The 22,040-nt window shown below is 35.1% G+C and overlaps 1 protein-coding gene across 2 annotated transcripts in view; it reads right to left on the bottom strand.

The window, feature by feature from the left end:
- Positions 1 to 22,040, bottom strand: part of DYM (dymeclin) — a 377,292-nt gene that overhangs the window by 234,033 nt on the left and 121,219 nt on the right. For both annotated transcript variants that reach the window (XM_079941933.1, XM_079941932.1), the window contains exons 9-11: positions 11,718 to 11,900; positions 8,095 to 8,273; positions 6,131 to 6,256 (exon numbers count right to left, since the gene is read on the bottom strand). In XM_079941933.1, the coding sequence (XP_079798059.1) occupies positions 6,131 to 6,256; positions 8,095 to 8,273; positions 11,718 to 11,900 (488 nt within the window). The remainder of the gene's footprint in view (positions 1 to 6,130; positions 6,257 to 8,094; positions 8,274 to 11,717; positions 11,901 to 22,040) is intronic.

Below are 22,040 nucleotides of genomic sequence, written 5' to 3'. Positions count from 1 at the left end.
ACATTTACACTCTCACATTCAAAAGAAAAATACTTCGAAGGGGGGAATTTCATTAAATATATATATCAATATAGGGGTAAAGATATCCTTGCAATAGTAATATTTCTAATGCATTAACATAAAAGTCTACATTTATTTCAGTTTTCTTTAATCTTTCTCAATGTTTTAGAATTTTCTAAGTAGAGATCATACACATCTTTCACCACATTTATTCTAAGGTGTTTGATATCTTACTATCATGCTATTGTAAAAGGTACTGTATTGTTTGATATCTTACTATCATGCTATTGTAAAAGGTATCTTTTAAAAAATCCATATTCTACTTATTGCTGGTATGAGAAATACAATTTTTTTAAGATTGATCTTACATCCACCAATTTTACTAAACTCACTTACTAACTCTAACATTTTATATATAGATTTCTTTGAATTTTCTATCTATACAATCATATCATCTGAAAAAAGTTTTATTTGCTTTCTAGTATTACATATTTTAGTTATTTTTCTTTCCATAATACACTGAATAGACCTCCAATCACATGTTCAATAGAGTATTGTTAGCAGATACCCTTGACTTGTTCATGATCTCAGAATGAAGACTTTTAACATTTTATCATTAGATATGATGCTTAACACAGTTGTTATTTCTTTTTTTGGTAGATACCCTTCATCAGATTAAGAATTTTCCTCCTGATTCATTAAGTTTTGTTTTTTGTTTGTTTGCTTATTTGTTTTCTTTGTTTTTTTTTGTTTTTTTTTTTCGGTACGTGGGCCTCTCACTGTTGTGGCCTCTCCCATTGCGGAGCACAGGCTCCAGATGCGCAGGCTCAGTGGCCATGGCTCACGGGCCCAGCCGCTCCTCGGCATGTGGGATCTTCCCAGACCAGGGCATGAACCCGTGTCCCCTGTATCGGCAGGCGGCCTCTCAACCACTGCACCACCAGGGAAGCCCCTGCTTATTTGTTTTTAAAGAATAAAGAGACTGAATTTTACACAATACTTTCTTGGTATCTATTTAGATTTATCATTTGACAGTTCTCCTTTATTCTGTTAAAATGATGAATTACATTCATCGTTTTCCAAATGTTAAGCCAACCTTTCATTCCTGAATAAATTCACCTTGATTATGACATGTTATCATTTCACATATTGTTGGTTCAGTTTGTTTATATTTTGTTTCTTCTTTCCTGTCTATTTGCATAAATGACACGTGCCTGTAATTTTCCTTAAATTTTGTTAAATTTGGTATCAAGATTTGTTGGCCTCCTAAAATGAGTTGGAAACAGTTCCCTTTTTTCTACCAACTAGAGAGCTTCTATAAGACTGGTGTTATTTCTTCCTTCAATTTTCAGAAGAATTCATAGGTAAAAAATCATCTGTGCCTACAATTTTCTATTTAGGATGATTTTACATTACAAAGCCAATTTCTTTAATATAAACAATTATTTTGATTTTCTGTTCCTTCTGTGAGCTTTGCTTAAGTTTTTTCTAGAGGGGGAGGGGATGTGTCCATTTCATGTAACATTTAAATTTTATGGTATAAAATTACTTGTATCAATAGTATCCTCTGAGGATTTTTAAATATCTGTGGAACCTTTCCTGATCTCCTCTTATGCACTTGCACTCTCAATAATAAATGTTTGTAGTTTTTTTTCTTGATCATCTTTCTAGGGATTTATCAATCTTACTAGTTTCATATATTTTGCTTGTAATAGAAAAGCAGAAAGATATAAAATCAAAGATCTAAGCTTCTACCTAAAGAATTGAAAAAAAAAAGAACAAGTAAAGCTTAAGCAAGCAGAAGAAAGGAAATAAAGCGCAGACATTAATGACATTTTTAAAAATTGAGAAAATTCAATGGAATCAAAAGTTGGTCCTTTGAAAAGATTTTAACGGAGGGAAGGAAGAAAGGGAGAATGGGAGGGAGGGAGAAGGAGAGGGAAAAAAGAAAGGAGAAGAGAAGAGGAGAGAGAAGAGAAGAGAAGAGAAGAGAAGAAAAACCTCTAGCCAGATAGATGAAGAATAAGAGAGAAAAGACACACATTCCAATACCAAGATTGAGAGAGGTTAACATCTCTATGGCCATTACAGATATTAAAAGGTAGTAAGTTTAAAAAAAAGGTAATAAGAATGTATTATGAACAACTAATGACAATGAATGCAATACCTTAGAAGTGTACAAATACCTTGAAATACACAAAGTACCAAAGCTCAAAACTTAACCAAATTGTATATGAAAATATATATAAAAGGATACTACATCATGGCCAAGCGCAGTTTATCCCATGAATGCAAGGTTGATTTAATATTCAAAAATTAATCAGTATATAATTCATTATATTTACAGACTGGAAAAAAATCCACGTGATTCAGAATATATAAAGAAGCCTTACAAGTCAATACTAAGACAAAAATCCAATTTTTAAAAAAGGAGGTATGGGGGGCTTCCCTGGTGGCGCAGTGGTTGAGAGTCTGCCTGCCAATGCAGGGGACACGGGTTCAAGCCCTGGTCTGGGAGGATCCCACATGCCGCAGAGCGGCTGGGCCCGTGAGCCACAATTACTGAGCCTGCACGTCTGGAGCCTGTGCTCCGCAGCAAGAGAGGCCGCGATAGTGAGAGGCCTGCGCACCGTGATGAAGAGTGGCCCCCGCTTGCTACAGCTGGAGAAAGCCCTCGCACAGAAACGAAGACCCAACACAGCCATAAACAGATAAATAAATAAATTTAAAAAAAAAAAAGGAGGTATGGCTAAACAAGGCAACGTGAGGGACATCCCTGTGGTGATGGAATTGCTCTGAATCGTGACTATTTCAAAGTCCATGTCTTGGTTGTGGTACTATACTACTGTTTTGCAATTATAGCTGTCACTGAGTGAAAACAGGTAAAAGGTACATGGGATCTCTCTGAATTTTTCTTACAACTACAATTTAAAAATAAGAAGTATAATTTAAAACAATGGGGAAAAACTTGGAAAATACTTCACAAAAGCAAATATATAAGCACATGAAAAGTACATGAAAAATGCTCAGTAACAATGGGTATTAAGAAATGATAATTCTAACCAGAATAAGATACCAGAATATATTTCACAGACAGCTAGGTCCACAGTGGATGATTCCATGTAGAGAACTTTGCAAAAACACTTGACTTACTCATTTTTACTATTACACATAAAAAGGAAAAGGATAAAAGTAAACAGATCAACAAGAAAGTTAGACTCTAGAGAAAAAGAACAATTTGTTTAAACACCTGAATATCATCTAGAATATCCTGAAATCCTTATGGAATGGACTTGAATGTTGACTGAATCTAATGCCTTCCCTATATTACCATCCCTGTTTTGGCAGTCAGTAAAATTTAATTTTAATGCAAAATCCTGTGCTAACTTAAAATTGTTTTAATTACCAAATGTAATGAAGATACAAAAAAGTACACAAAATAATATAATAAAAAGTATATCCACTGTTAAATTATGTCAAATCTTAATATTTTGGTCAGATATGGTTCAAAGTTTTGTGTGGTTACTTCTTTTACTTTTGTTTTTGCTGCTGTTGAAGTGAAAAGAATATTACAGAGCTAGGGGAAGCCCCACTGTGCACCCTTCCCCATTTTCATTCCCCTTTCTTGCTCTGATATAGCCAGTACCCTGACTGTTTTACTTTGCATGTTCCACACATTTTCAATATTATAAACAGTGCTTTAGATGACCACTAAAAAGCATGTCCTCTCTGCAAATGTGCAAGAGTCTTCCTAGATAACCTTGGAGTGAAATGCTGACTTGTGGGGTATACACAGCTTCAATTTTACCTGTATCCCTTAAAACTAAACACACGCCTGTCTTATGACCCAGCAATTCTACTCCTAGGTATATGCCCAAAAGGATGAGTGCACATGTCCATCAAAATACATGTTCAAAAATATGCACAGCTGCTTTAGCAAAAATAGCCCCAAAGTGGGGAAAAAAAGCCCAATATCCACCAAGAAGGGCATGAATATATATACTGTGGCATATTCATACAATGGAATAGTACACAGCAATAATAAAGAACAAACTAATGATACCGTAACATGGGTGAATTTCAGCAACACTATCTTCAGTGAAAGAAGCCAAAATAAAAGAGAACACCCTAATTTCATTTCCTAATGCCCAGTAATAGTAAAAGCATTTTTCGTGTACTTTGCATGTGCTTACATATCTTCTTTTGAAAAGTATTTTTCCAAATTTCTCCCCAATGTTTCAAATTATACTTTTTTATTTTGAAATAATTGTAGTTTTAAGAAAAATGCAGAGATATCCCATGTATCCTTTACCCATTTTCCCCCAGTGACAACTATAATTCAAGGAGAAGCAAAAACTAATCTATTAGGAGGGAATTCAGAATGTAGTTTGGTGTGGGATATTGACCAGAATAGGGCAAAAGGGAGTCTTCTACTATGCTAGAAATGTTCAATAACTTGATCTGGGTGGTAATAATACAGGTATATATATATACATAGAAACTCATAAGTTGTACCTTTAAAATTTGTGTACTTTCTGTTTTATACTTCAATTTTAAAATGTTTTTTAAAAATCATCTGGTTTTTCAACTTCTTATCAAAAGAAAGATAAATGCTAGTTTAAAAAAAAACTAAGTCAGTGCAAATATTTTCTCTCATGGTACTTTACTAAATAAAAGAATCAAAAAAATGTGTATGTTTTATCCTCTTTCTACAGTGTCAAGATCCCTTAAACCTTAGTTGAAATGATGGTCACGCTACGTAAGAGGCAAAAATAGTTTCAACAGGAACAGTAGAGAAGAGTAAAGATGACATGAAAGCTCTACTGAAGAAGGTGTCTGTACCCAAAGAAGAGTGAGACCCCTAGAGCCCCATTCTCCCAATCGACTCCCACACTAGACTGGAAGAATCCCGTCTCAGAAATTGAGCAATTACCCCAAAAGAAAAGGCCTACAGTGAGTAGGACACCCAGAGAAATAGAATATGTAGAGCTCATTACGCTGAAGAAGTCTTGCCCACACACAGAACTTGCAATCAACATTTTAGTGCATGCTCCTCGATAGAAACAGATAAGCAAGAATCACCACACATTTCAGGAAAGCCTCCAACGAGGACTAAGACAGGAGCCAAAGATGAAAATGAAACGGAGAAAATATGCAGTATGTTTTAATAGCTTTAGAGGGGGTTCTCGGTTCTGCTAAAGTTGGGAGTTGCATTAGTGACTGGTAAATGAATATAAAACAGGGAAATGATGTGCTACAGAAAAATTAAAACATGTACAAGAAAGGAAATACAATTATCATACACTCCATCTGAGGGTAGAATAATAGTTAACAAAATCATGATAATGTAAAAGCTGAGTTAACCAAAAACGATAATAAGATGGAAGAAGGAAAAAGTCTCTGTGCTGGAAAGGGGTCTAGGAACCCAGAGGGAACACTCAAGATGTGCAGGAGGGAGAGCAGTTAATCTCTAAATCTGAAAAATCAAGAAATAACAATATAAGCATGTTATTTAGAAACATGGAAAGAGCTCACAGCATTTGTCTTTGGAGAGTGGTAATCAGGTATGGGGTAGACATGGGGTCTGCTAGTTTGCATTAAAACCTAGTACTTCTGTGTAAGTTTTAAAACTATGTACATGTATTCCTTTGACACAAAGAAAATACCAAAGAGGAAGATAAAATCAGTTTGGGAATGGAACTCACAAACAGGACTAAAATGTAGAGTTAAATTATACTACACTATTTTACATTGTTTTACAAAACAATTTTCAGTCCTCTTCTTCTTCCCTATTCTTTCACTCATTCTATATAAAAGGAGCAAACCTGTTTGATAATTTCTGCCACAACTAAAAAGTGGAAATGGAGAGGAAAAATGATCTCACTGCAGCAAAAACATTCCTATCAATTACTAAAGAAACTATTTTGACAGAGTTTTTAATAGTAGCTAATGGTCATTCAAAAAAAAAAGCATCACTTCATAAATCTAAAGAAAGGCACACCATTTCTAAGTCAGGGACTTGCAGAAATATCTACCAGAAGGAAAAGAAGGAAGTAGGGTACTAAGGGTAGTAAATTTTACGGAGTGACATATCTGTTCTGTAACTCGGACTGAAGTGAAGGTAACTTACCACTTCATGAATGGATCTATTGAAGCCATCATCTTCTGTAAGGATCAACAATACTATAAGGGCCATATAGACATGGTGTGAATTTCTTTCTTCCACATGATACAGAATCTCGAGAATTGGTAAAACCTAGTGAATAAAAATTTTAATTTACTATTACCATTACTTTATTATAAAACCAATGTTTTAAACCTCTATACTTTTATCATGTACCCTTTGCTTTAATTTCATAAACCAGCCTGTGACTGAAAGTACTTTCCATTTGTATAACTAAAGGACCACCAGAGAAAAGCATCCTCTTCTGCAAAGGTCTGCCGCCATGTAAAGGTTGGGTTTACAGAGACCATTTAGGCTCATGGTCAACACGTGACACTCAATAGAGGCGATTTGGCCTCCAGCCTAGCAGGAACTTACACAATAAGGTATTCTTACAAACAATGCAATATATCAAGCATTACCTTCTTAACAGCAAAGATTGTAGGATAAAGGAACTGTTAACAACAAAATCAGATCAGCATAGTGAATTTCCTACCAGTAACATATTTTCTAATCACAGACTCAACAAATTATAGAAGAAAAAGGAAAGGGAAGGACATCAGTTAAAACATTATAAAAGTAATCTATGCAAGACATTAAAAACAAAAACTAATATACAAGCCCCACCTCACCCCATCCCAGCCCCCCAAAAAATCCCCAAACAAAACCTTTTAACTTTTCACTGGTGTTGCCATCATATACAGACAACTGTTCCCCTGCATGATCTTTTGTACCAACATCCTTACCATGGAACTTTCTAGAGCCGATGATGTCATGGGCTTTCTGCTTATTCCCATCATTTTCCTCAGGCTACATCATGTTCAGAATTGTCTCTGCTTATATTCACTCACCCATTAGTAAATAAGCCTTTTCTTTACAAGTTTTTACTCACATGAGCAGTACACTGTCACACCCAATTTTGCTATTTAAGCCAATGTTTTCCACATATAGCTGGTGCGCAGATGGGTTCGTTCATCACATTTTTTTGTCCTTAGTGTCACTCTGACATAGAATATGCTCTTCAAATAAATTCTAATATTCCATGTTTACTCATTATTTTCATGTTTAATGCTGAAAAAAAGTGGCCACCAAATCCCTGGTGAATCCTGCTATCACTCTATAAAACTTGGTGCAGAGGGGACATTCCTGTTGCCACCAGCAAGCTGCCAGCTATTTCAGAGATGTTCACAATTTTATTAATGCATGAACAGTCCAACATTATCTATAATTATGTATTTCAAACATGACATCAACACCTTAGTGAGGCAGCTTACTTTTCATAGAAACATTTTTGTTTACACATTAGTTATAATGGAAATCAATAATTGCCCATAGGAGTTGGAACCAATTTCACTCACATAGTAAAGGGTAATGTACATTTATATGATATCTGGCAACGGTACCTTAAAATAACTATAACACTCCAGGAACTGAGTTCAGACAGCCTTAGTGTCAAAGCCTGTTGAAGGGATAGGACACTTGGGAAACTGAGTTGAAAAATCACCCTTCCTTTTAGCCATACTCATCAGGAATATGCGACAACTGTGACCAGCTACTTGAATTTAGTGAGCAGGCACTTAGTAGTGGAAAGGAACCAAAAGGGTATAAAAATCTTCTTGACAATGGCAGCCAGTGCTTCTTGGAGGACTTCATCCAGGCTGAATCATGGGCAGTGGGTGGCTGTTAAGGACCTGAAGGACAGGGAAGTTTGCTGTGCTGTGTGCTCTCTTGCTCTGCACTGTGACGCCATCTCTACGTACACTGTCTCCTACACTGTAAAACTCATACCTCTGCCTTTGCCTGGTGGCATCTCCCTATCAACCTCTTGACTATCACCTTTGCAACCAGGCAAATATACATATCCTCTTGGGAAAAGAAATTACTCTTCAAAATATTATAAAATATAAAACCATGTTTAATATGATACTTACAAGATTTTCCATATCTGTGCGAGCCAACATGTATGTTCTAATATTACTATTCTGATGGAGCAATGTATACAAAAGGAGAGTTGCTTGATCAGATGTCTGCTGTTCACATAGGGCCATATACAAACTGTTAAAGTTAATCTGGAAAGCATGTGGAATTGACGAGGGGAAAGGACTGCTATCTGGAATATGGAAAACACAAAATTTTTTAAAATATTACATCTATTTTCTAGACTGTGCCTGATATTAAATAATAAAAGTACTGTTAATGTATACAATTCAGTTCCCATTAATTTTGTGTAAGTTGCTACATTTCAGGCTCAAAATTTCAATTTGTATTCTAAATTCTACCTAAAAAACAACTACACTAAAACATGACTACAGTTGATAACACAGTACTGTACATTTGAAATCTGCTAAGAGAGTAGAACTGAAATGTTCTCACCAAAAACAAAAGAAACAAAAACAAACAAAAAAACAACCACACACACACAAAACACAAAAACCCAACCCAACCTAAACTCAGACAATTTATTTCTCTGTACTATCTAAACCACAGCTTTCCAATGATTATAAATATATGAGCAAATACCATGTAACAGAGTGACTTTTTTTTTAAAGCCAAGTATAAAAAAACACTAAGTCACGCAGTTTGACTCCACTACTATTTTTGCATTAACATGGCTGAATTAAATTGTCAATAAAAATATGAGCTTAAATAAATACAGCTCTGGGGGTAGGCAAAAAAAAACAACCAACCTTTAATATATACAATTTAACCACAACATTGAAATGTTTTGTTACCAAAACTAAAGGGCCATCAGTTCTAAATAAAAATATCTAGAGACAAACAGAAAATTCTCTTGTAAGATAAGAGTTTAAAAGAAAAAAAAACTGCCTTGAAGCTAAGTTAATTTTTTTCAAATGAATTATCATGGCTGAAGTATCCATCAATGTCATCAATCCATTTATGAAGAAAATAGCTAGGATAACATATAATTTAGATAATTTTAAAATGATATCAAAATCAGTATGTTCAATATTAGCTTCTATAATAGAACATATCAAACCTAAGACAACTCTTGGAAAACATAAAACATTTTTGTTTAAAGGAAAACTTAAAACTAATTGACTACAACCACTAAGAAAAATTTTTTAAAGTAGAGTTACTGGAATGATGAAAAGCATAAATTACAACCCACATAGGGAAAATTCTTGATATTCCAAAACTGACATAGCCCCTTTCCTACAGTTTACTGGATTTGTTTAAAAACGGAAGCAAGCAAGGTTAGGAAGTTTAAAAGGAGGTAAAGCTAGGTCAACTGACTTAGAGAAAATTATAGTCTCATCAGATAAAACACTGGAACATAACAGCACAAAGAGCTGATATTTTAATCTGTTTTGACAAGTACGCATAAAGAATTGTTTTTTTAAAGACCCAGAACCACTAGCAAAACAAAACAAAACAAAATTTTAAAAAACCACTGCTTTAACATTTCCAGAAGCTGTGCTCTTATGGAAAAGAAACGTGTGCCAACAAAATCTTTACAACAGCACAGTCCTATGTCTCTCAGATTTTCCTTTTTAACCTTTTTATTTGTGAGAAGAATGCATCTAAAAAATGTCTTCAACTTTACTACAAAGTGCCCTCACTTTTCCTTCCACATTCAGAACATAGGTTATTTTTTCAATCCTAGCACTGTATTTTTGACACTTACAAAAATAATTGTTTTGTAAGACTGACCTATATTTTTGCAAAGGATGGCAAAAAGGAAGTGTTGAATATATTGTGAGTATGCAAATATTACAGGATTTACAGAAGACTTGGTGGAGGAAGATGCTGGACACACTACACCTCTTTACAATGGAAGCAGAATAACACAGGTTCATCAACCTGTATTATACTTGACTACAAATGGAATACATATGTTGCGTGTCTATATGTTACTAGCTAGTAAGCGCTATGAACCAGCCATTATACTGACAGCTTTATGTGTATTATCCTTTATTTAACCCATATGACAACCATGTCATTACTCTGACCAGTTTTACAAAGGATGAAATAGAGGCTTAGAGAGATTAAGCAACTTTTCCAAGATCAACCATGAGTAAACACAGATCAGCTCCTGTTGTTTTCACCACATTATACTGTTTCTTACAACAGCAGCAATAATTTAGTGAGTCCGTCCTATGATAAATGCTCATTTAATTCTTCTAAGAACCTTATGAGGTAGAGATTATAATCCCTGCTTCACAAATAAGGAAACTAGTATATAAAGAATATAATCTGGGATATGAACCCAGGTCAGTCTAACCCTAAAGCCAATGTTCTGAATCACACTGTTCTGTACCACAGTCTCCCAAAAGATGACTCTCCCAAGAAGGTTCAACCCTAAACAGTATCATTTGGCCAGAGCAGCAAAAGTAATAATAGCAGATACCATATACTGAACACCTGCTATGTTGCAAAATCTGAGCTAATCATTTCAAAACCTTACCTTGTTTGGTACTTATACAAATCCTATTAGGTGATACTATCTTCATTTTACAGAAAAGGCCATTGAGGCTTATTGAGATTAAGCAAACTGTGAAAGGCCTCACAGCTTTGAAGTGACAGGAGTGTGACATGAAGTCAGGTCAGCTTGACTCCAAACCTTCCTTTTTTAACCCTAAAGTCACACTGTCACCAAGAAGAGTACAGCAATGAGAATAGAAAATACTATTAGATACATGAGTTTTCATTTCTTATCTATCTAATTGTTAGAGACTCATATCCTCCTGCAAATAATAATGCCAGAAATGGCAAAGGCTCAACAAACACTGTCTGTAAGAAACGTATACTAGAACAGCTCTGGAAAGGAACAAACAAAGAGCACCAGAAGTGTTAAAAATCTTCCTAGCCAATAACTGCACTTCTTACCCAACTTAATTATATTAGTGTTGGATGGATTTTGAAAATCTAGCTACCATATTAATCTTGCTTTTAGAGTATAACCTTTTGATGAGTGATTACTGCTTCAACATGGAACTATCTGCGCGTGCTCTACTTCAGGGTTTTAGCAAATTACAGCCTACAGGCACCCCACCACCTGTTTTGGAAATAAAGTTTTACTGGAACCCAGTCATGCTCATTTGCTTATGTATTACCTATGCTGCTTTTATGCTACAATGGCAGTTATGAGGTGGTGACAGAGACCACAAAAGCCATCTGCCCCTTTGCAGAAAAAGTCTGCTGAGTTCTGCTCCTATCTTTAGTTATATAAAACCCTAAATGGAATATAGATTTTAAATTAAAAATTTCAAATAATGTATCATTTGGAGTTTTCTAGGTTAATTCCTATCCCTAATAGGTAGGACAGGTGGATCTAAATTAAGCACATGCTGGCTTGGTTATCTCTGAAAGAAATGTAAATATAAATGGATATAAAGAACCACAGCCCTCATCTAAGATTTACGTGACCTTCCTGAGAACATACACAGAAAATTTAGTTTTTCTCATTTTTAACCAACATGAAAATATACAACTTGACAGTCATCTCCACAAGTAAAAGTACACAATATGGGGTAAACAATACCCTCTTTCCTCATTAGAAAGACTATTCAGAGGAAAAAAAAATACCACAAACCTTGTGTATTCTTAAAGGACATGATGGCCTGTCTGTAGGGGTTTGGTGCATCTGCAGCATCTGTCAGGTTGGCCAGAATCAGCAGAAGCAGGAGACTCTGGTTGGCCAGAGGGGAAGAAACTTCTGGAGCAGCAGCCGCTTTGCTGCCCACACCGCCCAGTGTGAAAACAGTCCAGAGTCCAGCTTGAGAAGAAAACACACAATTAAAATGTGCTGGGACTAGGGGCAGGACAGGAATAAAGACGCAGATGTAGAGAATGGACTTGAGGACACAGGGAGGGGGAAGGGAAAGCTGGGACGAAGTGAGAGAGTGGCATGGACCAAATGTAAAATAGCTAGCTAGTGGGAAGCAGCCGCATAGCACAGGGAGATCAGCTGGGTGCTTTGTGACCACCTAGAGGGGTGGGATAGGGAGGGTGGGAGGGAGACGCAAGAGGGAGGAGATATGGGAACATATGTATATGTATAACTGATTCACTTTGTTATAAAGCAGAAACTAATGTACCATTGTAAAGCAATTACACTCCAATAAAGATGTTAAAATAAATAAATAAATAAAAATACAACTCTGGTGGAAAACTACAAAAAAGAAATGTGCTGGGACTTGTAAGATGAATCTATTTCTGTACAATATTCCATACTTTCTCACATTTTAAAGTTTGAAATAACACTCCCTTTTTTGATTATGAAAGTAAAACAAGTCCATAGTTTGGAAATTCTCATATTGTCCAAGGACATACAAATTTTAAAGACTGTCATTCCCTATTCCCATAATTCCACTTCCATTTCCCATAGATAACCAAGATAATATTAAGTTTCTTATGTATCTTTCTAAATTTTTCTTTACATATCAAAACATACACATAATTATAAAAAAATTTCACATACAACTTTATACCAATATATTTGGAAACCTAAGCAAAATATTAAAATATCTAGGAGAAAACAAAATTGTCCAAAGAAGATGAAAGCCTGAATGGACAAATAACCTTGTAAGAGTGTAAACCAGAGTCAAAGAGCCAATCCTTAAAAACCATCCAAGTCCAGATTTTTTTTTTTTTTGTTACAAATAAGTCTACCAAACCCTCAAAGTACAGACAATTCTCATACTATATATGCAGTGCCAAAGTACAGAACAAGAATCATAGCTACATACTCATTTGACAAGGCCAGAAAAATCTCCTTGATACAGAAACTGGATTAAAAAATGCATTTAATCACATTAAAAAACAACTTAGGAATAAACCTAGCCAAGGAGGTGAAAGACTTATATGTAAGGAGGTTCATCAGAAAACTAAAACTAGAATTACCATATGATCCAGAAATCCCACTCCTGGGCATATGCCCAGAGAAAACCGTAATTCGAAAGGATACATGCACCCCAAAGTTCACAGCGGCAGTATTTACAATAGCCAAGACACGGAAACAACCTAAATGTCCAAGCACAGATGAATGGATAAAGATGTGGTACATATATACAACAGAATACTACTCAGCCATAAAAAAGAACAAAATAATGCCATTTGCAGCAACATGGATGCAAGTAGAGATTATCATACTAAGTGAAACAAGTCAGAAAGAGAAAGACTATCACTTATATGTGGAATCTAAAATATGACACAAATGAACCTATCTATGAAACAGAGACAGAATCACAGACATAGAGAAGAGACTGGCGGTTGCCAAGGGGGAGGGTGCGGGGGAGGAATGGAGTGGGAGGTTGGGGCTAGTAGATGTAAGCTGTTATATATGGAATGGACAGACAACAAGGTCCTACTGTGTAGCACAGAGAACTATATTCAATGTCACATGATAAACCATAATGGAAAAGAATATTTTAAAAAAAGAATGAATATATATGTATAACTGAATCACTTTGCTGTACAGCAGTAATTAACACATTAGATATAAATCAACTGTACTTCAGTTAAAAACAAACCAAAAAAATAAGTGATCACTACACATCACAAATTTAAATTTATTCAAAACAATGTTCATGACATAGTTGGGAAACTTGAGGCATTTAATAAGAAAATCAAAATTATATAAGAAAGTAAAACCAGTAGCCAAGTATTACTTGCTTTGGGACTGATTTGTTGTCTATCTTAACATCTTTAAAAATTTCCAGTCACTTCCTTCCACTCAGAGTATGCTCCATGACTGCCTACCCCTATATCCACCACTGTGTGTTCGACGATTGCAAGCAAAGAAAAACACAATTAGAAAGTTCAATCTGCAAACAAAACAAACAAAAAAAAAACACAAAATGCTCTCCAAGGTAAAATATAAGTGTTTTATTTTTGGGGGGATTCTCTTTCACAGCTGTGCATCTTCATTACTAGGAGAAATAAGAGTTGACTAGCACCGGACAAATTTCACAAACAAAATTCTGACTCGCTTTTAACAGAACTTGAAGTCTTCTTCCCCTCCACCCCACTTCAAGTTTTTTCAACAGGGCTGCAAAGCTGCTTATAATGTCAACAAATGAACATTTTATTGAGAAGCTATCCCACTCCACCCCCACCGGACAGACAGCCTTCCTTCCTTTCTCTGATAAATATTACTGCTATGTGGCCTTTCCTTACAGGGAGAAATGAGGCAGCCTGCCACTGCCTACATTGTAGTTTAAACTGGCCATAATACTGGACCAGAATTCTTCCAAAAGTTTGTTTCTTTTTGCTGATCCAAGCCTCTGATCTATGACCCAAGAATCTTAGTGGAACTGCATTTTCCTGTTGGCAAAAAAAAGCTTCTCTCCACCAAAAAAATAAGGGAAAGTTACAGTGTATTTCCTTCTGTTCTAAAAACCAAATTAAGGATGGTCTCCAAAGTTTTTTAATTGTATCCCTCAGGTCCTCCGAATAAATGCTTAAAATAAAATTCATCTAACTAAAACTAAAAAAGTACTGAAATTAACTAAAAGAAAAAATCTAGTGTTGATGATTCCACCTTTTAAAAGTAGTGACTCAAGATTATTTATCCTTAACAATAAAAATGTGAGAAAAATATAAAGTATGACAAACTGAAACATCAATAAAATAATAACCAAAGGAAAAAGAACTCTCATTTTAAGAAATTTTGAACTCAAAAGTAAACTATTAAGACAACGAAATTAAGGTAAATTACTGTTTTTTATATTACTAAACATGCCACTTGCCACTATAACTGATTTCTTGTATCTAAAAAATACATTACAGAACACTAATTATTCAAGCAAAACTATACAAAAAAAATACATGATAACATACTATACTGTCATCCATAGTTATAAAAATCTGCTAAAAGGCTCATATTCATATATTTTGAGACTGTAATACTGTAACAAAACAGAGACCATGAAGAAATTAAGGAGAAAGCAGGTCAGCTATTACAAATACGTATGAAAATTCTGCTAGAGACATTTTAATTAACACAGATAAAAGGGTAATCAGTCAATAAATAGGTAGTGAGTGCCTAATTAGGGTTAGGCTCTATGCCAGGTATAAAAAATACAAAGAAGAAAAAAATTATACTTTGTCTTTGAGGAGGTTAGAGAAAGGGGAAGCAAATATTCATACCAATTTTCATTGCCATAATGATCCAACAAATATACCTAACTCTTCAAACATCTATACTTTTCCTATATAAGTACAGAGAAATAAGGGCAGGCAGTTTCACCAATAAAGTTACTGAACATGCATCCCAGGGCAAACACTGGGGCAGAGTAACTATCTGATCCCAATACCATGCTCTCTTTCCTTTTATTAATAAAAGCCCTGAGCTTTAGCTGGGCAGAACTACATTTCCCAATCTTTCTTACAGGAAACTATGGCCATATGACTAAATTCCAGCCAACGAGATGTGACTGGGAGCAGCCCATGCGAGTTTTAGATTATATCCTTAAAAGGAAATTATTTTCTCTTCAAATCCTCACCCTTCCCATAGGCTAGAACCCAGGTAGAGTGGTGGGCCGACAGATTTGACTTTGTGCACGAGGATACCACCAAGGGAATGGCAAAACAAGACAGAAGGAACTCTGGTCCCTGGATGACCTCAGGAAGCAAACCTGCCTACACCCCTGGACTAGTGTAGACTTCTACGTGAGAGAAATATTAATCTTCTATCTTTTTTAAGCCACTGGTATCTGATTTCTATTAAAAGCCAAACCAATATCCTAACACAAATATGTGTTTTAAAGTTCCAAAATATTATTGCTTGGTTAGAGACCTTTTTTTTCCCAAACAATAGTTAAAAAAAAATTTTTGCATATCAAAAATTTATTTAAGTTTTTAAGATAATTATAGATTCATATGCTCTTGTAAAAAAATGCACACCTTTTTATCCAATTTCCTCTAAGGGTAACATCTTACAAACCTATAGTACAGTATCACAATCAGGATTTAACACTGACACCATCAAAATACAGAACAATTCCATCACCAGTTAGGAACATTTGTATGGGAAAAAATATCTGATGATCACTAAACTTCTTTGAAGTTAATTTCTTTTAAGGGTCACATACCAGCCACAGAGGAAATGTACCATCGTGGATTAGGCACAGTGCAAGAAACTGGATTAGACACTAAAGAACCCAAAGACAATGAGGCCCTATCCATGAAGTTTATAGTCTAAAGGAGAAATGGACATGGAAAAGACAAGCAAATAAATAAATGGTTTGCAGGGAGAAAAAGAATGTTACCTAAATGTCAGGATGACCCTGGAAGAAAAAACAGTTGAGAAATAACTCAGAAATCAATGTGTAGAACTGACCATTGGTTTAAACTTTTTCCAAGTTTACAATTAACCAGAGAAGCCATTCTACTTCCCCCCAGTTTCAAAAAATTTTCTTTCATTTCTTTTTCCTCCTTTCTTTCTTGCTTAGAGCATCCTTCAAGGTCCAGATCAGAGTCGTCTATTCTAATGAAGCAAAAACATGACTGCTTTTACAGCACTTCGATTATATAGCTCTCTCCAGCACTGTACTTACCACAGTCTGAAATTGATTATACTTATGTATGTAACTTAGGCACAAGTCTTCCCGTGGACTCCTTGACAGAAAATAGCTACATCTTTTTCATGTTTCATATTCCTTAGAGGGCTCCAACTTACAAACTTAATTTGTTCCTTTACTTCAACTTTACTTTCTTTCTTACTTCAGTTACTTACCAAAGGTTATTTTTACAATGTATAAGACTGATTTTATATTTGATATTTTAAAAGTATATAAATAATATAGATTTTATATTTGCTATTTAAAGGAAAAGCATGCTGTTTTTAAAGTTCTAAATGTAAGTGTCAAAAGTTGGCTTTAGGGCTTCCCTGGTGGCGCAGTGGTTGAGAGTCCGCCTGCCGATGCAGGGGACACAGGTTCGTGCCCCGGTCCGGGAGGATCCCACATGCCGCGGAGCGGCTGGGCCCGTGAGCCATGGCCGCTGAGCCTGCGCGTCCAGAGCCTGGGCTCCGCAGCGGGAGAGGCCACAACAGTGAGAGGCCCGCGTACCGGGAAAAAAAAAAAAAAGTTGGCTTTAGTCCTATATTTTAAATTATAATACTTTAATGCTGATGAGAATACTAGGAGACAGGTGTTTTCAGACACCAGTGGTAGGACTGTAAATGGGTACGCACCATCTTTGGGAAAGGCAGTCAAGTAACGTGCATCACAAACATTAACAATACGCAGATTATTTGGCCTAACAAGTCCAATTCCACAATTTATTCTAAAGAATGAATACAAAGATCATATTAAAGAGCTATCCATCTTAAAACTCAAGAGAAACATATACACTTAAATACTGAATAAGAAGAAACTGGCTGAATTAATTGTGACATAACTCATCAACACAAGAGAAAACCAAGCCCATGGTTAGAAATCCAGGCATATCACCCAGAATGTCAACAAGGTTAACATTTTCCCAGTAGAATGTCAGCTGGTTTTTAATATCTAAACTTCCTAGAATATATCACTCAGTTTAATCCTTTTCAACTAGTGTTCATAAAATAATCTTTTATATTTGTATCTCCAAAACTCAAAACATTTTAAACAAAATAACGTACTGGGGGAGAGGCGGAATCAAATTTCATTACAAAGATAACCGGTGTGACAGAATTGTTGACATTTTGAAACTGAACTGAGTGTTTAAAAAAAAAAACAAAAAAAACGAGATGAATGTCTCAGATGTTGCTCATAACTAACAGGGCATCTTAGTGCCCTGCCCTGTGTGAGCCGTTCTCCACCACTGGGCACACATACTAAATGTGTTTCCTAAGACCTTTCACACTGAGCCCTTGATTTTTCTAAGTGTTATACAATAAGAGGTAAAAGTTGTAAAGAAGAGTGAGGAAAAAAATGACTAAATGGAAGAGAAGAGATTACTATTTAAATCATCACTTTCATCAGGAAGCCATGTTTTAAGCATTTTATATAAAAACACACTAGTTTGTTAAACACTGGCATTTAATGTGGTTTAAAAAACTGGTTGAGTTATTATATACACTATAATTTTTAAAATTTAAAATAATGGTATTTAAATAGGTTCCAGATCAGTATTTTTGGCATAATGTCTGATTTTTGTGATTACTGATATTAAGTGGTAGATACCTGCATTGCATAACTAGTTTGGAGGGTCAGTTGTTAGGGTCTGACTACAAAGGAACACAAGGAGACTTTTTAAGATGATGGAAATGTTCAAAATCTTATGGTTATGGTGGTTATTACATGACTATACATATTTGCTAAAACTAACAGAAGGTAAATTTTACTGTGTATAAATTATATCTCAATAAACATGACTCCATCCTTTCCCTCTCCAAAAACATGTTGGGCATGGATGTGGAGCAAGTTGAACTCTCATATACTCTATAGTGAGAGAGTAAATTGGTGAAAATAATTTGGAAAACTGTTTAACTGTAACCACTATACTTGAATGATGTACAGCTAGGACCCAGCAATTTGCCTAATTATTATACCTAATAAAATGCTTACATTATGTGCAAAGACATGTACAAAAATACACATAGCAGCATTATTTTAACAGGCAAAAGTTAGAAATAATCAAATGTGTAATAATCATATACATTACAGTATGAAGGATAAATAAAATATGGGATAGTCTTAAGATGAAATAATATATAATAATCAAAATGAACAAAATATGCTTCATGCAAAAACATGAAAGAACTTTACGAACCAAAGAAGATGCCAAAGCATACATAGCATGTGATTCCATCTATATAAAGTTCAAAACTAATCTGCGGGGCTAGAAGTCACAACAGTGGTTTCCCATGCAGTTGGTAGAGGACAGCGATTAGGAGAGTGCACGAGCGGGTTTCTGGGACGCTGGGATTACTTGACCTGACTGGTAATAACATGTATGTTCATTCACTTTATGACAATGAATTGAGCTATACACTAATTGTACACTTTTCTATATGTTAAACTTACATTAAAATGTTTACCACTAAGAAAACCCAGTATGCATTCCTTTTTGTAAGATGATAAGTATATACCAGAATGCTCACAGTGGTTACCTTTGATTACAGGAACTAAAGGTGATTTGTTTTTCTCATTAGAATGCTTTGATTTCTAAAATGATAATGTAGTAAAAGAAACCATAAAATTTGAAAAATATTTACATATCTTTAGAACAATATTTCTTAAAAGAAATATATTAAAATGTTAGTTTATTGAGGAAAACATACCCTATTTGATATTGTATCTTTATTAAAGGGCACAGTCCTCAAGTACCTCTCTATGTAATCAGCCTATATGTTAAAAAAACATTCTTTAGCAATTTATTTTTTTCATTTGAAAATGAATATAAAACAGCAACATACACAATCTTGAACTACAGCCAATCATACTACAGTGCTAGAGGAAAGGGGGAAGGGTGGTGGGAAGGTCACTAATATTTTCACTTTTTTACATGTGTTTACATTTAAAGCACTCTTAAAATATCTGGTGACTGCTAGTTCCTAAAACAGTTCTGAGTCAAATTCAATTTTCCTAACACAAAACAACATGATATTAAAACCCCCAGCCTGTCTCCCAAAAGGAATGCTTTGACCATCTCAAAAAAGAGAAAAAAAAACACCACAAAAGAACAGAGGAAAAAAAAAGAACAGAGGAAAATGTTTTAAAAACTCATAGCACACTAAAACATTTTATCCACCTTTGTAGTCTGAAATCTTTCAGAACCTCTGATTTATAATCCAGCATAATATAAGCCATATGAAACTTTAAAAGTCTTACTCCTTTAGAACAGAACTATTAAAGAAAAACTGAAAAAGCATCCACTGAAATAATTCAGTGTTCATGAAGATAACACCTGTTTTCAAAAAGGAGAAACAATGAAAGGTAACAGAATTCACTGGTCTCAGTAAAACTCTAGAATCACATATCCTTAAAATAAACATTTATGAGAACCTAAGATGAGCCAGGTACTATAGTAAAGTGTACAGTATGAAGGGAAACAAAATGAATAAAAAATCTAGTGTCCTCTGAGATAAATCCCATCTCATACCCCCATGCAAAAACATTAAATAAATTAAATCTGATGCAAGAAATAAGAAAGGGGCACTGTGCCTGTACACTCAGAGGACAGATAGCCCTTCCCTTGAACAGGTCCATATCTGGTTCCCCAGTAACCTCATTCCATCTGTCCTGAGGTTGTCCCCTAAAGCAGTGTTTCCCAAAATGGCGCACAGACCACTGATGAAGTGAGAGATGGTTAAGTGTGGCACTTCTTAAAAATCTTCAAGAGTTACATGTATATTAGAAATATATAAACTAGGATATCAATCTCAATTTTCAAGGACTTCACCATGTAATATAAGGATAGAGTAAACAATATGTTTAAATTTTTGAAAAAGTGAGGTAAGTAAACTGGAATTCAAGCTGTACTCATATAAGACAAAATCATGGTGGTTGCATGGATGTGGGTGAAGTTGGGGAAATATTCCTGTAGGAAAACAGAGAAGTCCTCACATCACAGCTCTAAGCATCTGGCAGTGTATACTTACACAGAAGTCCCACTCTTCAAACCAAAAAAGCCCTGTTCCCACAACATTTTCCCATGGTACATGATCTCTAACCCCTCAATACCCTGGCCACCTTTCCATCTGCTGGCAATGAGGCATCCCCAACAAAACATAAAATAGAGGTATATGTGTTAATGATGGAAGAGAAACATAAGTACCTTTCAACAAGCTTTAACCAAATACAACCATTCACCCCTCCTTCAGCTGAGGAAATCCAACAGTGTAGTATGTCACCCCTGTGAAAATTAAAGGGCCTTATTAGGGCTAGAGCTCTCACTGTTACTGCAAACAGTACTGCGCACTGTTACTCTCTTATACACGGCTGTACTACTTCATACACTTGGCTTGCATGACTGTCTTCCCTGCTAGACTGTGGGTTGCTTGACATGGGTGTCTCCCTTCTTCACTGTGGTTTGATTCCTTTGCACCCTGACAATGTAATTTTTTATATTATATTAAATAGGAAATGAGTAATTTTTAATTTTACAAACTGAATTTTTTATATTTTATGTAAAAATATTCATACAAAATTCTTTACTTTCTCCAAATAAAAATCAGGATTGAAGTCTGAATTATGCAAGAGATTTTGTCAAAAACTACCTATACTAATAAGTTTATTAACTTTAACAGTATCAATAACCAAAAAGAATCCATTTGGAATCTACAAATAGATTTCTAACAGTACAATCTTAGAATGAGTGCCTACATTAGCACTCACAACTTCCACTTGTGAAAGAGTAAATATAAATCAAACGACTATAACAAAATATGCAGAATAGATTTATTCCCACCTCAGTAACAGTCATTTTTTCCATATAGCTTTCCAGCTGTTACTCTCCTGGGCATTAAAAACTGAGAATCTGTGAGTAACTATTACTCTTTGGTTGAAAGTGACATTCAAGGAAAGATGGGAAGAATTTCTTCCAAAACTCGGACCACTTTGAAATGAATTTTTAAATGCCTTAAAGGCAGCAACAGCAACATCATCTACCATCAAAGGATAAGAAGAGTAAGATAAGAGCTTAGGAGGGACTAGGAAAGTAGAATCTATGAAAAGAGAGCACATTCATAAATATTTGAAAAAGACAATTCCAAATTAATGAATCCAGAGAGTTCCCAAGATACAAATGGTCCCCAAATGAAAGCTACAGGTAGTAAATGCAAATAAGAGTGAACACTAGATCAAATGGTCTGAAAGTACTCATGAGATTGAAGAAATATCCACAGAGCATTCAATACAATCCAACCAGCAGTTAATAAACACACACTAACACTAACGGTCTCCAAAGTAGGTGAGCAAAGAAAATA

Source organism: Stenella coeruleoalba (genome assembly GCF_951394435.1).
Source record: "Stenella coeruleoalba genome assembly, chromosome: 14".
In the NCBI taxonomy this organism is placed as follows: domain Eukaryota; kingdom Metazoa; phylum Chordata; class Mammalia; order Artiodactyla; family Delphinidae; genus Stenella; species Stenella coeruleoalba.
Note: the sequence above shows the minus strand (reverse complement) of the source record. Positions and strands in the feature narration are given on the sequence as shown.